The sequence below is a fragment of the Haliotis rufescens genome, unplaced genomic scaffold, assembly GCF_023055435.1.
Source record: "Haliotis rufescens isolate VD_foot unplaced genomic scaffold, xgHalRufe1.0.p SCAF_11, whole genome shotgun sequence".
In the NCBI taxonomy this organism is placed as follows: Eukaryota; Metazoa; Mollusca; class Gastropoda; order Lepetellida; family Haliotidae; genus Haliotis; species Haliotis rufescens.
In genome coordinates, this window is record NW_025963791.1 from 11,703,584 (window position 1) to 11,721,054 (window position 17,471).

Sequence of the window (17,471 nt, forward strand, 5' to 3'; positions counted from 1 at the left end):
TCAGCTTCAATTTTAGAGAGTTTATCACTCGATTAAACTGAGAACGCTTCGTGATGGGGGGAACCGCGTCCTCCAGTTATTGACAAATAGAACACAGTTACTTACCCGTGTTTCAGCAAGTCCCTTGGAATGTACGAGTTTCGGCAGAGATTTTGGCTCGTCGTAAAGGGCGCCCCCGCCCCCCTTCGACTTGGACACAATCTGCACCATCTCACGTTTCTTCATGTAGGATAGGACCATGACTAGAAAAGACGGTGTTTCCCTTTCCCCTACGAATATTTGGCAGGATCACCTGTTCTGTGACTTCGGTCTTATCACGATACATAGTGTCTGTGTCTGAGTGGGGTATTCATGATAAACTGCGGCATGTGGGCTAGCACTATGAATCGGCATCAGTCCGGACTAGTACAAGCAGCCCCCCCCACCCCCCCCCCCCCCCCCACCCCCCCACACCTGCGAACACACACACACACGTGATTGCACGTCGCTATATCAGTGCAATAATCCTCGACGCAACGTAAAACCCCATTTCACCTCACCTCACCATGTGAAAGGTAACACAACACATTTACACCCGAAAAACAAACATGCCTGTCAGAATGAGAGATTAGGAGGTGATCTCAATCCATCCATATCTCCACATAATATAGTCATCCACGGCAATAAATGTCAGAAATATTGCTTTGCACATGTTATATCAAATTTGACAAAGTTTATTTGTGGTCCCGATGTTTTTAATCACATTTCTATCAGTTTTCCACATCTCTTGATGAGAGCGTAATGAAAACACATCCTCTCTCTTTCCCAGCATGCAATTGTTAGCGACATGCCCTTCAAACCGAACATGCTTTTGTTGTTCGTTGATGTTGTTGACTCCAACCAGCCTGGAGCAGTACTCTGTCTCGTTTGTGATGTGTCCTAATGCATGTTCATACAAGGCGCACAATGTGGATGTTTGTGTGTTTCTTGGGATCATGATACTCACGCACGTGGTTTTTGATTGTGAACAACACACAGTGATTGTGTTGCTATCAGATGCTCACAAAACAATTCTGTTTAACAGCAAATAACGCGTACGCTACATGCATGTCACGACTTGCTGAAAACCAATGTCTACGCGGTGTGGATAAGTATTATCAGTCTATGTTTAACACGGTATGTTGAAGTCAAAGCTATTTTGTCGGAAGCGCAAGCAGGATTCCGGAAGGGAGACTCTACTCGTACTATTAACAACTTTTTTTTATTCTAAAAAACATCACTAAAATTTTGAAATGCCCAAAATATTGTGGGTCTTTGTCGAGTTTAATTTTTTCAAATTTAATGTGTGGATGTATGGACAATGGATTAAATTGATATCCTATGGTGTCTCAGGAAAACTATGTACTCCAATAAAAAATATGCATAATGATACTAAGTCATCCGGCCCGACGTGCAGCGATATGCCCATTGTTGCTGCCACGTCACCTTCAGGCACGACTAGCTTGGTGCAGAAAGCATCTGAGGTTCAGAAGACAAGACTGCGACAGTATACTGTTCACAGATGAGTCCCGGTTTCATCTGGATGGCTCTGGTGGTCGGGCAAGGGTTCATAGGCGTCCTGGATAACGTCTTAGCGACACATGAGTGACTAAAACTAACTCATGGGAGAACATAACTCATCATTGTTGATGACAATTTGAAAGGAGTACGCTACCGGGACGGCATCGGTCTGGATCTGTTTCTATGCGGCTGTGTCTCCAGATCTCTCCCCAAAGAACATGATCGGGATGAGATAGAGCGACATCTACGACAGGATCAGAACCAGCTCACATGGGCCAATCTTTGCCTGATATTTGGCTGTGACTTGAAATCCCCCCCCCCCAAAAAAAACAAAACAAAATAAGGTAAAATAAATAAATAATCCGCTAATGCTGGTGATTATTCAATACTTGATTGTTATTATTCTATAATTTGTGTTATAAAATTCTACAATCTTAATCTATCAACACTTTTCTTCCAACTACTTGGCCCAGTCCATTTCCATAACAGATAAGAAAATAGCTACCAGACCACGAATACACAACCCCAGCACCTGAAATGTTAGTTTCAGACTGAAATTGCATTCAAAAGTAAGTGTTCATTGCCTGACACCACACTGCAGTACTCCTGCCATGCGACGATGGCCTGTAAACACACCTGACAATCAAGTGATGGACCAAATTCCAGTCACACGATGGCCCATATACTGGTTTGTTGAATTATGAGGCAGTATATCTATTGAAAGTTTATTCCCGATGACTGTAAGTGGCAGCAAATTGATTGAGGCGTTTTTTAAATATCGACTTTATGACAACTAGTAATTTAGAGTTACCTCCCTCAGTTACAGGTCTTTATGGTCCAGACTCCAACCCAGCGCTTTGACACATACGTTACCCTCCCGAAACAGAAGAGCTACGCTGTGAGGAGCTTGTTTAGAAGCTTGTTTACACTTATCGACACTGGGTTTGCCTACACGGTTTGAGTGAGTGAGTGAGTTGGGTTTAACGCCGCTTTTAACAGTATTCTAGTTATATCACGGCGTGTCAGCTTAATGTGGGAGGAAAGCCCGAATTGATGCAGGTCTCAGACGTTTACCACTTTGCTGAAACCACTATGGTGCTGATCATGACAAACCTAGAAACATAATCGGGGAGAACCGGGATTCGAACCCACAATCATAGGTTTCTGGCGTGCCCAAGGGACGCAACTCTGCACAGCGAATTGCGGCGCCTTCGACGACTGGGCCACCCGTGCCCCAATACACGGTTTTAGAAGCCTCTAGAAGGCTGGTTGTATAGACGTATAGGTATAGACGTGCGAGAAGAAGGCGAGTTTGGGGCTTTTTACGACCTGACTTGCTACTTATCTACTTGACCAGTGCGGACGGAATACTTATCTGAAATCGCCTACTTTTCTACCTGCTTCCAACACTGTTTCCTGGATTCAAGAACGGGCACGTGCCTCATTCTATCAATTCAATTGGCAAATACTGGACATTCGTGAGTTCGTAGACTCATGTAATAGCGCATATTATATATCATGCATTTTGCTGCTGCCGTATATTTGACCCATTGCATTGCCTTTAATGATTGTAAACCTAATCTGTGTGATTCATTATAATTTGTTGAATGTTCATTGATCTTGCGGGTCAATTACTGACTTCCCAATTTAGTTCTGAACGTACTGATTTCTGGTTAACCTTGGCCTTTCAACTTTCAATTAACACATTACACTCTCTAAATGCCTCAGCAGCCACCGCATAAGTGTCGTTTTGTGTGATGTTGACTATTATAAATTCCATTTATGTTATACGTGTTTTTATGTTAAAATTAATTGAATAAAACTTATTTGATTATGTATGTACGGAAGCGAAGCCGTGTATTGAATAGATGATTAATATGCATATTAAAGCCCCAGACAATTAGTTTTTTAGTCTGTTTTGTCAGTGCAATCTTTCTTAAAATTGTCTCCAGTATAATCATTCTTTCATATGCACGTGATACATTATTTGATGAAATGGACCCCAGCTATATGAAAGCAACTCATGCTTAGCTAACTTGTGCTGTAATGATGGAAATACTGCAAAAGGTTAACATCGATCACTTGAGAAGCCTAGTACAGATCAAATATTTAGTTATCTATATCTCCTATGTTTGACAACAGTGAGACTGTCGATGTAAATCGATAGGGGGTTGTACATATTGTATATGTAAAAATATGTGAGTGAATGAATATATGAACACTATTTCCGTTATGTCACCGTGTGTCATTTAAATGAGGAAGCCCTAATTGTTACAGATAAAGCTGAAATTCCAAACTTGAAGGATCATAATCAGAGCGATTTGAACGCCCATCCATTATTTCTCCGACAGAATGAAGATACGCAGAGAATACCTGACCAGTAAACCATGAGCTTGAACACGATGACAAGCAAAATTGGCTGTCAACGAGGTTGCTGTTCTCGACGGGTTAACAGAGTTAAGTTAGTGGGTGGGTTGATGCGATTTAACGCCGAATATATTTCAGTTTTATCAAGGCGTGTCAGTTTGATGTAGGAGGGAAGTGATGCAAGTCTAGCTGATCTAAGACTCTTACCACGTTAGTGAAACCCACGAGCACGGATATGGTGCTGATAAACCTAGAAACATAAGCAGGATACGAATCCACGTTGATAGGCTTCTGGCACAACCATGCACAACGAACTGCACACGAATGGGTCACACGTATCCCAAATATGTGTTAATGTTTAAGTGGATGCTCTATTCATAAGGCAAACAGGTCTGTGCCGTTCCTGTTTAATCATCTCTCTCATTCTCAGTGAGAGGTGACAATAAAAAACACAGATAAGAGTAAGTTTATGTATTTATTTCGCCTGATTTGTAAACAATTACGTCATGATTAATTTAAATACACACTAATGGAGGTCCCTTTGAAAAGTAAACGACTAAATGGAAATGATGTAATTTAGTATTTCGAAATAAAACAATTATGTTTATGTAAAAAAATGTCGAATCATACATAGTTCTGTGCGTATGTAGGTTAATGTTTACTATGAAAACATATACTTCCTTTATTTAAACCGTTTTGCAACAGCCCCTACTTACAACATCAATTATCTAATAAGAGCAACATATAGAGAATTCATGAACTTTAGTTAGCAACTTTGGACCACTGGTCAAAAAGCATATTAGGGATAGTTACAACATTTTTTACTTGAGACAGTGAGCTTAAAACAACTTTACAATGCACCTAAACCTTCAGGTTATGTCAGAAAATATGCCACATAAACACAATGTTAAAGAAATATCGCCCTATTTGCACAGGACGCTTGCCCATCTTTACGAATCTGTTCTGTACCTAGTGAGTGTGTACCTTGGTGGGTCCATCTTCAGCGAAGTCGCCAGCGTTAGCTCTCTTCATCATATGCTTCATCGCCATCTTCTTTGACTGCCCGTTGCTCTCAATGATGGACTCTAGGTTGTCGTCCATGTACACGTTGGAGATGGAGTTTAGGAGGCGGTCGATGCGGTCAGGGAACTCTTCAACGGTGTCGCATTTCGGAAACGTGGTGCTGCTGGCTTCACTGTCTGCCGTTGTTGGAGGGAGCGTTGCGGGAACACTGCCAATACCAACCCATTTCTTGAACCTGTTAACCATGAAGTCGACTATTTCGTAGTCGTTGTTCTGTTTCTTGATGTCCAAGCGGACTGAGCTGAAGGTTTCGTTGAGGATGGAGAGGAACATATTGACGAGGATGAAGGTGACCGTGAGGACGAAGAAGAAGACGTAGACCTGGGTAAGGATTGGCTCCACCATCAGCATTCCATGGACGTCAAATTTGCCCATCATCATCAGGATTCCGGACTCAGCTGCCTTGATGAAGGTGGAGAATCTGGGACTGGTTGACATGAATGTCAAATAGAACAGCTGAATGAAGGCTAGGAACACCACCCAGAACATCAAACTGAAATGCAGGATGCTGTTGGCACCGTTCTTCAGGGTCGATCCGAGCATGGACATTCTTTTGTTGAAGCGCAGTAACTTGAGGAACTTGAGACTTCCAAAGAAGACCAACCAGCCGATTATGTACGTAAACAGTTCATTCCAATAACCGACATATTGGAATTTCATGTATTCATTGCCATGGTTCCGCTTGAATTCGCTCGTGAGTGAGTTAGTTACAATGAGACGGTAGAAGTAGACAACGATGGCGGAGATAGACATGGCTATGATGGACAACTCTATCAAATTCCAGAAGGACTTAAAATATTTTACTCTTTGTGTGATTAAGTTGCGGACCTCCTTGACAATGAATGCAATTGTAAAACAGAAGTAGATCATTTCACAGATAACCTGGAACAGCATCACTGAAGTCATGTAGGGTAGAAGCATCGCTGGCTCAAAGCGGTATGATGCTAGTATACCTCCACTTGACTGAAACTCGGCTACGATAGTAGCTATAGCAAACAGGTTCACTTGAGGATTATAGACAGTGAACTCAACAAATACTGCTCGTGTGTATTTATCTACCCATTGTTCTTTCTCTAGTATGTCCATATGTTTCTCCAGTGAATGCTTAGACCCTCTCAAGTCAATGACATATCCTCCTCCGCCATAGACCCCTAGGAGGCCCCAGTAGGGGAAGCCGTTCAGCTCAGATGCAGGTGTGTAGGTGTATTCTCTTCGTGGGGAACTATCGACGTTTGTTCTCCACGCTGGAGCATATGATTCCTTGTCTTCGTTGAACATGCTGTAGTCTTCGTTACACTCATCAATCTTGGCAGCCACGACATCGATGGTGGTGCACAGGTCTGCAACGATAAGATGTGTGTCAGAACCTACATGCACATGTCATTATGAATATAATAATGTTTCTGTCTGCTGTTAAGCTTGAAATAAGAAATAAATTGAAAATGGAACATATCAAGCTGTTGAATGCAATCCAAATTAATACCTTGGGTTGCATATAATCTTCAAAATACGCATTGGTTTTCAAGACAATACAAAATGTACCTTTCTGAACCCTCAGTTGTCGCATTGTGGCAAATCCCATGATTCTGGACACCTTGTCGCCAATGAATCCTCGCAGGAGCAGGGGCGGCGCATTGTTGTAGTAGCTGTCAGCTCGTAGGCCGTTCACAAGACCGCTTCTTGCCCACAGCCAGAACTCGTCAGTGTTCTGAATCTGTAAGTCAGGATACAGGTCTTTGAGAACAAGGTTACTTCATTCATCTGTGTTTTTTCATTAAGAACCGTTATGGATGCTAAATCAAATGTAAATTTGCGTACACAGTACTGATGATTTTCCCCTGTAGCACCGAAACTGCCTTATCCAACCCAAAACGTTCACTCGTACCTGTGTAAACCACTGCAGGGTGTCATTGTTCTTGATGATCATCTTCTCCAGACTGTTCTTGTAGTAGAAGCTGTCCGGGCTCCTGTTCCTGTAGCTGATGACCATCAGTATCCACAGGAAGAAGGAGTAGAAGATGATCTCTCGGACGATGTCCCACATCTTGATCTCATTCAATCTTTTCTTTCTTGCCTGTTCCAGTTCTGTAGGATTTGGAGGCTTATAACCTATTTTTCGAGGACGTGCGTGCCCGTACCCTGCGGAGAAATGATAATGAAGAACAACAATTCTTATTCACAAACAAAACAGATATCTGTCCATCACTGAATGTAATTTTAACCAAGTTAACGACATTCATGTCTATCTCTATCTGTCATGGTACGATTCAAATAGCGTCATAGACTCTTGCTCAAAAGTTGTTTAATCAAAGTTACAACATTCAAGTCCTTGGTGGGGGCACGGGTGGTCCAGTCGTTTAAGGCGCCGCGATTCGCTGTGCAGAAATGCGTCCCTTTGGCACGCCAGAAACCTATGATTGTTGGTTCGAATCCCGGTTCTCCCCGAGCTGTTTCTAGGTTTGTCAGCACCATACCCGTGCTCGTGGGTTTCACCTAAGTGGTAAACGTCTGAGACCTGCACCACTTCGGGCTTTCCTCCCACATTAAGCTGACACGCCGTGATATAACTGGAATACTGTTAAAAGCGGCGTTAAAGCAGATGATAAAAATGACGTCAGATGCAATTTCATATTTTGACATGTACCATATGGTCCTCGTATTTTTTCAGGTGAACAGTTGACTTGCCCTTGCATGTGTTTGTGATAGGTGCTACTAGTACTGATGGGGAAGGATACGCTTACGATTTCACAAACACCTGGTATCATTACTATATGACAGTGATTTATAAATACATGCTCGTCATATAATCGGAATCGTGCCTTTAGCAAAGATTTCTTATGAATAAGGAAACTCGTGACAAGATGTGGTTTCGGTCACTACTTCACTCATACTGTCTTAGTTTTGGGCACACCCAGCATGTCCCGTGAACAAGTACGTGTTTTGGATAATACCCGAGGACAAGTTATTTTTATCTGGAAAAGTTTAAAAGAAATAAATACAGCGATGAGTATCTTAAATTCAATAACTTTGAAACGTCAGCATGCCAAATAGTAACGAAAGCGATCTTACAATAACATTTTCAATAGTATAAGAAAATGGAAAGTGGACGTCCATTTCGAGAGACGTTCGTGGTGATCATATAACCATACATGACTGTTCAGGACACTGCAGGAATAGTCACCCTGGTTTTGCTTGTGAAGCAATTCTTCATCATGTTCCAGCCGTGGTTCCTCCTCGTCCTCGGGCTGATCATCCTCAGCCTCCCCAGGGTTCTTCCAGATCAGGGAGAAGAAAATGGCCGTCAGGAACACCTGTGAACACGTCAAGGATACCAGCATTGTGGAGAATTGCATCCATACATTTAAATGGGCTTTTGTCGAAAACTATCGAATAGTTTCTTAACTTCAGATATTGATGTTAGACTTTAGGCAACACTTTAAAGGTTGACGGAATATACTACGCTAAGTCATGAAAAGTGAAAAAAAATCTGATAATCACTATTTTCTTTAAAGAAAAATATGTATAGAAATAATTACTTACGAACGATGCCCGCAAGACTAATATACAGACGATTTCCCCATCAACGAAACAGACGTTTGACACACAAGAAATACAAAACGTCAACCGCACTCAAAAAATAAACAAATTAAAAAAATCCTGGCCTGCGAGTAATGCCCGTCCATTCAGATACAGTAAAGTACGGTTATAACGAACTCAAAGGGACTACTAATTTAAGTTCGTTATAACCGTAGTTCGTTATAAGCATATATACAGCATAACTACAGCAAATAGTCGGGACCAAAAAAGTAAGTTCGTTATATCAGTAAGTTCGTTATAAGCGTATTCGTTATAACCGTAGTTTACTGTATGTTATTGGACAGTCCTATGTTTCTGTCACTCACTTTGATGGGTTGCGTGACGAAGATGGACGTGAAGAACGAAACCAGCATCGACGTGATCCATTTCTTGCATTTGTCGTCCTGGAAGCTGATTCCATAGAATGTTACCATGGCAGCCGCCCCAAGAGTAACCATCCATAACAGTAGCCAACCGATGTAGCGGCAGAACCAGGGTAGCTCTTTTTTCGGTTTCCTTGTCCTCCTTCTATCACCCCTGTGGGACAAGTTGCTTTGAGGGCGATCGTAAGACTGAGAGAAGGAACTCTCGGGTCTAGACTGGATCTGACCGCTCGATTTCCCACCGATTGCCCAGATCCCTCCAACATCCGGCTTAACGTCGCTGACCGATGTCGTACCGCCACTGGGCACTTTCTTCAGCGCTTCTTCAAGACGAGACGGACGCTTTCTTCTCGCTCGTGACTTCCGGAACAGCATGATGACCACGAAGTTTGCAGGAAATACGATCAGATTGGATACAATGCCAATATAGATCTGTAAACAGAATTCACATTTGTAAATACATAATCGGCGCTCACGTATAAATGAGATATGCTGATCTTGTTAATGTTAATATAAGGTATCCAATTGGGTATATCTATTAGTCCAAGGCATAAATTATGCATCACGCCTCACGTTGTTCAAAGCATTGTAATAAATTCATGTAATTTCACTGCACATGCTCAGCAGGCGTAAGCATATTAATAGAGATGGGGATTCCAATGTTCCAAGGTGACTGACAATTTCAACTTAATGTGTATTCCTTCCTTCTAGATTAGAATTTATTCTTAACATGCAATCTACACTTTTGACACTCACAATGGGAAATATTTTACATCCGTTGTCAATTAGTATTCTGATAGGAGGCATTGTTTTGTGTCGGGTGTGAATCAGGCGTAAAGCCAATTGGAATGAAGATATCGTTACCTGTTGAGGACTCAAAGCAAAGGGGCCAAACGTGAAAGATGTCCCTGCCTCATCTTCCGACTTCTTGTAGAACATGGCGTTAGCCAGCATGGTTGCGTACAGGAGACACAGGCAGCAGGACACTCTCTGGACACGGGTGAAGCGACTCTGAGGGGGTCGGGCGACAACTGAGAACCACAGGTGACCATCAACAAGGTTCTTTCTCGTTCTCTCCGAGAACAGGTGCGCGAACTCCGTCATCTGGGCAATTCCAGCCACGGGGATCACACGGTCAACCTGCAGTCACACAACACACAAGAAGACTGAATTCTAGACAAGAACACTCCAGTACCTTTAGGAACTTTAAGTCTTATTGCTGGTGTACATTATTCTTCATTTTACCATGACACTGAAGGATGATCTTATCTGATTGGTTAAATTTACTAATGAGCAATAACCACTTCTGACTTTAGACCCGTGAAGATCCGGGGTAGAATAGGTCTTGAGCAACCCAGGCTTGCCGTAAAAGGCGACCGGAGTGTCTGGTCTAGACTCGATTATTTACAGACCGCCGGCAAAAGGCTGAAATATTGCTTTGTGCGGTGTTAAACTTTAAGGTATGACCCCGGCATAATGTAGACAAATAAGTCGCTTTTTCAATCAGCGACAATAACGACATTTTAGACATTAGAGCCGTTAATAATTTAAAAATAAAGAAAATAAAATAGTTGCGAGCGACAAAGTAACCAATTCCTCTCAAATAACAACAAAAAACATCCCACGTCCACTGTTTGTTGATCGAAAACTGAACACACGATGTTCGGCGGCTACTCAGCAGAAAGTTTATCAAAATACGACCCAGAATACCAGTAACACTGTTGCTGTCATTGTCCCCGTCTTTAATGTTTCTGAGAGTATTCAGGCTGGAATGTTTGGCTTCTTTCAAATTGGTAACATCAGTTAGGTCACCAAGTTTGAACTTCGCGCATGGCCTGATCTAGGTCATAGTTGACGCTATTTGAGTGAGTGAGTATGGTTTAACGCCGCTTTTAGCAATATTCCAGCAATATCACGCCGGGTCTTCGGCGTGACGAGCGAACACTTTAACCACTAGGCTACCCGACAGCCCCTGACTCTATTTGAATGAAGGGGTGTTGGATTGATAAGGATCTCACCACGCAAAACTAGGCCCTGCATAAATCAATGTTCTGTTATTTCCTGGTTATTTTGTACCACAAGTACATATAATTTCAACAATATAGACCGAAAGACATAAACACCGTTCAGTTATCGTGTCTCTTTAGTAGTCCCCCCCCCACACACACACACCTAACGATGGGCTGTACCATTGTGATTCCAAGAAATGGACGACGAGTCCGTTTAAAAAAATAACGCTTTTTATGTATGTCAGAATACAGATAAACCTTTTCTGTTTTAAATTAAACACCGTTGATTAAACACCGCTAAATGTTACGATGAACCACCTCAAAATTTCAAACAGAACAGGCTTTTCTCCGAAATAACACACCTGTCCATCGTCCTCCTCGACAGCGAACCATCTGTTACAGATGAAGACAAACTTCTGATCGGTCTGCACGTCTCTGACAACGAGGTACTTGAGGTACCACGACCCGAACTTGCCTTTGCCGGAGTTGTCGTGCCACACACGGGCGTAGTTCAGAGATCCAAGTGGTCTTAAAAGAGGATAGTTTCTTATTATTGATTTTCGTCTAAATATTTCACAGAAACAACTTATTCAAAATATACGAATCAAAACATGAAACTCATGTGTGTGTGATGTTTGTCTAACCATCGTTGAAATGCAAGTTTATATTTTTTATTCAAACCATACGGATAATTTGGTTTGTTTGTTTTTTTGTTTGTTTGTTGTCTGACGCCGCACTCAGCAATATTCCAGCTATATGATGGCCGTCTGTAAATAATCAAGTCTGGATCAGACAATCCAGTGATTGATATCATGAGCATCGATCAACGCATTTGGGATCGGTGACATGCATCAACCAAGTAAGCGAGCGTGACCACCCGATCCCGTTAGTCGCCTTTTACGACAAGCATAGTCACCTTTTACCGCAAGCATGGGTTGCTGAAGACCTATTCTACCCCGGGTCTTCACGGGTCCCATACGGATAAGAATAAGGTGAGGTGAAATGGCGTTTCACGTCGTTTTCGAGATCATTGCACTTATATAGTTACGTGCATGCAAGTGTGTATGTGTCTGCTTGTATCAGATCGGACTTATGCCGTTTTTATAGTGCTAGTCCACTGAGATACTATGCCGCAGTTTAACATGAATACCCAACTCAGAAACAGAATACTGACTCCGAGACGCCCAGTCCTTGTTTTAGACCGTAATACTGAGCGCCAGGCAGGGGAAGAATAAGTACCATCTTTTGGTATGACGCGGCCGGGGATCGAACCCCGACCTTCCGCTCCCCGGGCAGACGCTCGATCCATTAGACCACGGAGGCGGTACGATTAAGCAATATAAGCAGTACATCAGAGAGATAGCAAATCCAAATCTCTAGCACCGTTTGCCGATCAGTAACATGTCATGCCCCTTACGGGCCACCGAGGGAAAATCAGAGAGAAATATGATGATTTGCATAAGTAAAGGAACCTTACTCGGGAACGGCCATGAGGAAGGCATCAACGCCACCTCGACGGAAAACACTGCGCTTGTCATCATTGAGAAGGCGTACATCCGTCTCTTCATTTTCACCTGACAGAATAATGAATACCTAAAAACAAATTAAAAAATGTCATTCCGACATGGTGTTAGAGTGAATGAGTGAGTGAGTATGGTTTTACGCCGCTCTTAGCAATATTCCAGCAATATCACGGCAGAGGAGACTCACATTGTACCCATCGAACCCGGGTCTTCGGCGTGACGAGCGAACGCTTTAACCACTAGGCTACCCGACCGCCCCACATTGTATTAGCCATGCACAGAGCTGGTACGTTTTGATACTTTCTTTTCTTTCATTCCATTTATGAATTTAATAATAAAGATAGAAATAAGATAGAAATATTACATGTACTGGATTTAAAAGTTTGTGTGCCGTTTCGTTGGATGAATGTACGCGAAATGTTTTAACCACTTGAAAACAGTTTAAGGGCACACGATACAGTATTACATAACTACATATCATATTACTATGATTACTATACTTGTATCCCGCTCGAAAAAGGCGAAGGGCCACCCCATTCTTTCATATTACTATAATTGATCTGTCATGGCATAACGAATTAATTAGAGCAATATGAAGGAATCCTTAACTTTATTTGAACAGTATATGTCTGACGCAAATGAGATACGTTACCTTAGAATCTGTTCCAGCATTCCTACGGAGGCCTGTTACGGACACAATTTCATAATAGTATTTGTCTTGGGGGTCGTTGTCCTTCAGGGGAGTAACACCAAGCTAAACACGTGGTAGAATTTAAGTAGTGTCAAACATAAAAAAACCATATATTTTTCATCATAATCCTTTGCGAGCGCTATAACAACAAAGCGCTTTCAATACAGTGGTCAACGTTTACGACCTACCTAAGTGTGAGATTTCCTCGTATTTTAATCCCAGAATATTACATAACTGAAATATTGTTCAAAGAAACATTAAAGTTCCTGGTAGCTCACCATCTCCAGGTCCTTCCTGTCCCTTCTTCTGGCCCATACGACGGCGAGCAGGTATATTGCAGTAATGATGATCTCAGTGACGTAGACGGTTGGGTTCTTCATGAAATCAGCGTGCGAGAAAACGAAGTTCCAGTCGATGGTGTTTGGAGCCACGGACCACCCGCCACCGAATGTTGTCAAGTGGTTACAGTAGCATTCGGTTTCAGTATAAGTCGTCTCTTCGCCAACCTTTAGAAAAGATGTGTTATAAACTAAACTCTAAAATCCTAAATAACCCATCAGAATCCAATATATATATTTTACAACTAAGTAGTTTGGTTTGTATTTATTTCACGTTCGCCCCGTCAAGATTCCGGTCTGAAAGCGGTGTTCAGCAACTCACGCTTGATGATTGGGTTGATGCATGTCATCGTATCCAAATTGATGGATGCTCATGATGTCAATCACCGAATTGTCTGGCCCAGACTCGATTATTAACATACCGGCGTCATATAGTATGTTGAACAATCCAGTGATTGATATCATGAGCATCGATCCACGCAATTAGGATACGATAAACTTGCATCAACCAAGTCAGCGAGTCCCGTTCGACGCCTCTTACGACAAGCATAGTCGCCTTTTACAGCAAGCATGGGTTGCTGAAGACCTATTCTACATCTCTATTCTTCATCGGGGAAAAAGCGTTCACCTTAAACAAAGAGGTGTGCCGCTTCACAGGAAGTTTTAAAAACAATAATATACCGTATTCGACGTAATAAGCGGCCAGGGCGCTCTCAAAATTAGAAACAGTGGGATCTTAGAATATTATTTTGGTGAAAAAAAAGAGTTGAAAGATCGTAAATTTCGTGGTTTATGCTGACAGCCTGAAATGTTTATATACGACAGATATATTTTTCCAGAATGTAATTGCCTATAATTAAGGATGCATATAACACACAAGTGCGTATTATACACGGATAAATAAGTCTTGTGTACATTGATCAATCGGAATGGGTGCCAATTGGGATTGTTCACTAGCCAATATATTAGCAAATATCGCCGTGGGGGTTTATAAAAGCGGGGCGCTTATTACGTCGAATACGGTAGTTTCATTCTAAGGTTTTGCTCAAAGAATTGTTTCCATGCAGTCTTTCATTAATTTGCTTGTTCTGCTAATACACGTGCCTCTGAAATTATGCACTTATGAAAAATTGACCCTGAACATGTTTCGCTGTCCCCCCTTTGGTGACTTGTAGACCAAACACCTCACATACTGTTAGAAGGTAAACCTTTCCTAATATGATCCGAAATGACTAATGGCATTAAACATATAACGTTATATAGTATTGTGTTTTCTTTAACTACTATTCCATACATATATATGTGTGTATAGATCATATGGTATCTCGAAAAGCATGAAAATGTCCACTTTGACCGGTCACACGCACGATGAAATAAACATGGTGAGGATCGACCACCCCCACTGATAACACGGGATTATCCTCCTACCACGATTTAGTTTTCCTCCGGGCATCACGCGCATCATGATCATCAACACAATTCACGTGCAACCCGTGCAGTTACAGAGTAAATGCAGACTACAAAGCGTCCTGGTTTCAAATGCTTTCCACAAACGAACGGTTTAAGTCGGCTCGGGAATAAGAACCCCACGCCCTTTCGGGGCTCTGCGATTCTTATTCAAGAACCGTTACTGGCATAACACTGTCTTCAAACGTTTAAGATGTTCAAATATATGCGGTCACCTACCGTGCATCCTTCAGACGCCCAGTCTTTCTTGTCGTGGTCAAAGAAATAGCAGCCGCTGGTGAAGGTGTAGATACCGAGGTTCAGGCTGCTGTCTTTTGGGCCCTTAGGTATGTCCACGTTATCCAGATCGGCACAAGTCTTAATCTTGCTCGTATCAAAGCCCTTGGGCATAGTTCTAAAGCCAAACCATGCTGGACCTTTATAATTGTTTACCTTTTCATTGTTCATAAAAAATCTCATCCGGCCAGTCATCGGCTTAGCTGAAATTGGACAAAACAGGCATATCATTATTTCAAAAATATGTAATTGAAATTGTTTATCTCCCCATGTAATCACTTTTATAATCGAAACGTCACTTCAGCGCTGCCATGTTACCATTGCAGGACTGACAAATCACTCAATACAACATTCAAGTTAATTTGTATCCGTCCCATATTTAAAGTACCAACTTGACAAGCTATTACAGGGTTCACAGAAACTCTATCTGGTTTAAAGACGTTTGCTAAGTGTATTGCTTAAAGTGGTCGCTCTTCATGCGAGTTTCATCCCGCTACGGGTACAGTGAGTAAGTGAGTATGGTTTTACGCCGCTTTTAGCAATATTCCAGCAATATCACGGCGGGGGACACCAGAAATGGGCTTCACGCATTGTACCCATGTCGGGAATCGAACCCGGGTCTTCGGCGTGACGAGCGAACGCTTTAACCACTAGGCTACCCGACTGCCCGCGCTACGGGTACAATGTCTGAAGGCGAATATCCCAACGTGATGTTGCTGGAAGATCACAAAAAGTGGAGTAGACACTAACTTACTCACTCCTTTTTATAACTTGCCCGAATAGTTTTGGTATAACTCTACGCCCTCTCCCCACATCACCCTCGTTAGAGGAATATGTCCCCAGAAACCCATGCCTGTCGTAAGAGGCGATTAAAAAGATCGGTGGACAGACTCGAAGACTTAGTTCATTGTCTGTCATCGTACACCTGTCATCAGAATATCACTCACTGGACAGTCGTTTGTCTAGTCCAGGCTCGATTATTTACAGGACGTTGTCATTTAGCTTGAATATTGCCGAGAGCGGTAACAATAAACAAAGAAACTACTATGACTCTTATTGAAGCACATGAAATGAAATCTCACAGTAATCGAGCGATTTCGGGAGGAACATAACTTCATCACATTTGTCAGCACTGATCTTTGGCACCTCCCCCTTCTTCAGGATGACCATGATCTGGATGTCCTTTTTCTCCAGATCTTTTATTTCTAGATGTATGGAGGACTGCTCCCTCGTGATGTTCAGCTGGGAGTAGGACAAATCGTTCCAGTCTGCGATCTTCAGCTTCGTGTCCTTGAACGACATTTTGGGGTACTTTGGCGTTCTGGCAATGGTAATCCTCAATGGTTCTGGGGTGTCCTTGATCTCCATGGCGTTACCAAACCCGTCCATCATATCTATATTCAGGAACTGTGTTCCATCACCAAGATTCATTCCAGAGTCCACAAAAGAGTTGACATCCATCTTGGTTGCCATCGCCTGTGGTGATAAAGATTCATGAATTTCTGCCAATATTTCATGAATAAAATGAAAGGTTGTACTATATGCAAATTTCGACTGATTTGAATATCGGCGCTGATTCCAAGAAGAGTGCTTTGATTTTAACTCACAGATATGATGGCGGTGTCACTTGAGCCGAGGCTGTTGCCAAAGATGCTGCCGTCTGGGATGGACAAGGATGTGGTCGTATCAGCCAATGTTAGTTGCATACCAAAGTCCAGGTCTCCAGCTTCCAAATTACCAATGATTCCCGACGCAGCTGGTGTCGTGAACTGAAGGGTTTCCCCGGGGGTGAGACTCTGCGCGAGGGTCTTGGTCGCAAGCTGCACCGCTTGTGTGGCCATGTCGGAAATCTCAGACGCCTGTTATCCAACAATCACAAGAAGCCGAGGAGGGTGAAATGGGCTTTAATGTGGCGTTCAAGATTATTATATGAAATGCAAGTTTGTGTATATGTGACTGCACTTTTGCCGGTTTGTAGTTTTAGCCCACTGAGATACCATGCCCCAGTTGTACATTGATACCTCACTGAGACAAAATATACTGACTCCGTGTCGAACACTTTTGTAACAGCAATTTCACGGTTTGAAACAATGTGTATTGAGGTAAATGGAGATTATATTGAAAAATAAAAGTGCAAAAGATATTCTGCGACTTGGTCTTATATTGAAGTTGCAAAGTCAACACAACACACATATATGTCAGGCTGGCAAAACACCTTT

The 17,471-nt window shown here is 42.3% G+C and overlaps 2 protein-coding genes across 2 annotated transcripts in view; both read right to left on the bottom strand.

Moving 5' to 3' along the window:
• The window catches only part of LOC124141160, a 56,066-nt gene extending 55,826 nt beyond the window's left edge, over positions 1-240 (bottom strand). The window contains exon 1 of the mRNA XM_048392869.1: positions 106-240. Within this exon, the coding sequence (XP_048248826.1) occupies positions 106-240 (135 nt within the window). The remainder of the gene's footprint in view (positions 1-105) is intronic.
• Positions 241-4,385: 4,145 nt separating this feature from the next.
• Positions 4,386-17,471, bottom strand: part of LOC124141187 — a 57,312-nt gene continuing 44,226 nt past the window's right edge. The window contains exons 27-39 of the mRNA XM_048392871.1: positions 16,860-17,111; positions 16,335-16,728; positions 15,196-15,455; positions 13,450-13,677; positions 13,133-13,234; positions 12,435-12,550; positions 11,320-11,485; positions 9,813-10,088; positions 8,892-9,380; positions 8,171-8,300; positions 6,875-7,128; positions 6,532-6,703; positions 4,386-6,329 (exon numbers count right to left, since the gene is read on the bottom strand). Coding sequence (XP_048248828.1) covers positions 4,876-6,329; positions 6,532-6,703; positions 6,875-7,128; positions 8,171-8,300; positions 8,892-9,380; positions 9,813-10,088; positions 11,320-11,485; positions 12,435-12,550; positions 13,133-13,234; positions 13,450-13,677; positions 15,196-15,455; positions 16,335-16,728; positions 16,860-17,111 — 4,293 coding nt within the window. The 3' untranslated portion in view covers positions 4,386-4,875. The remainder of the gene's footprint in view (positions 6,330-6,531; positions 6,704-6,874; positions 7,129-8,170; positions 8,301-8,891; positions 9,381-9,812; positions 10,089-11,319; positions 11,486-12,434; positions 12,551-13,132; positions 13,235-13,449; positions 13,678-15,195; positions 15,456-16,334; positions 16,729-16,859; positions 17,112-17,471) is intronic.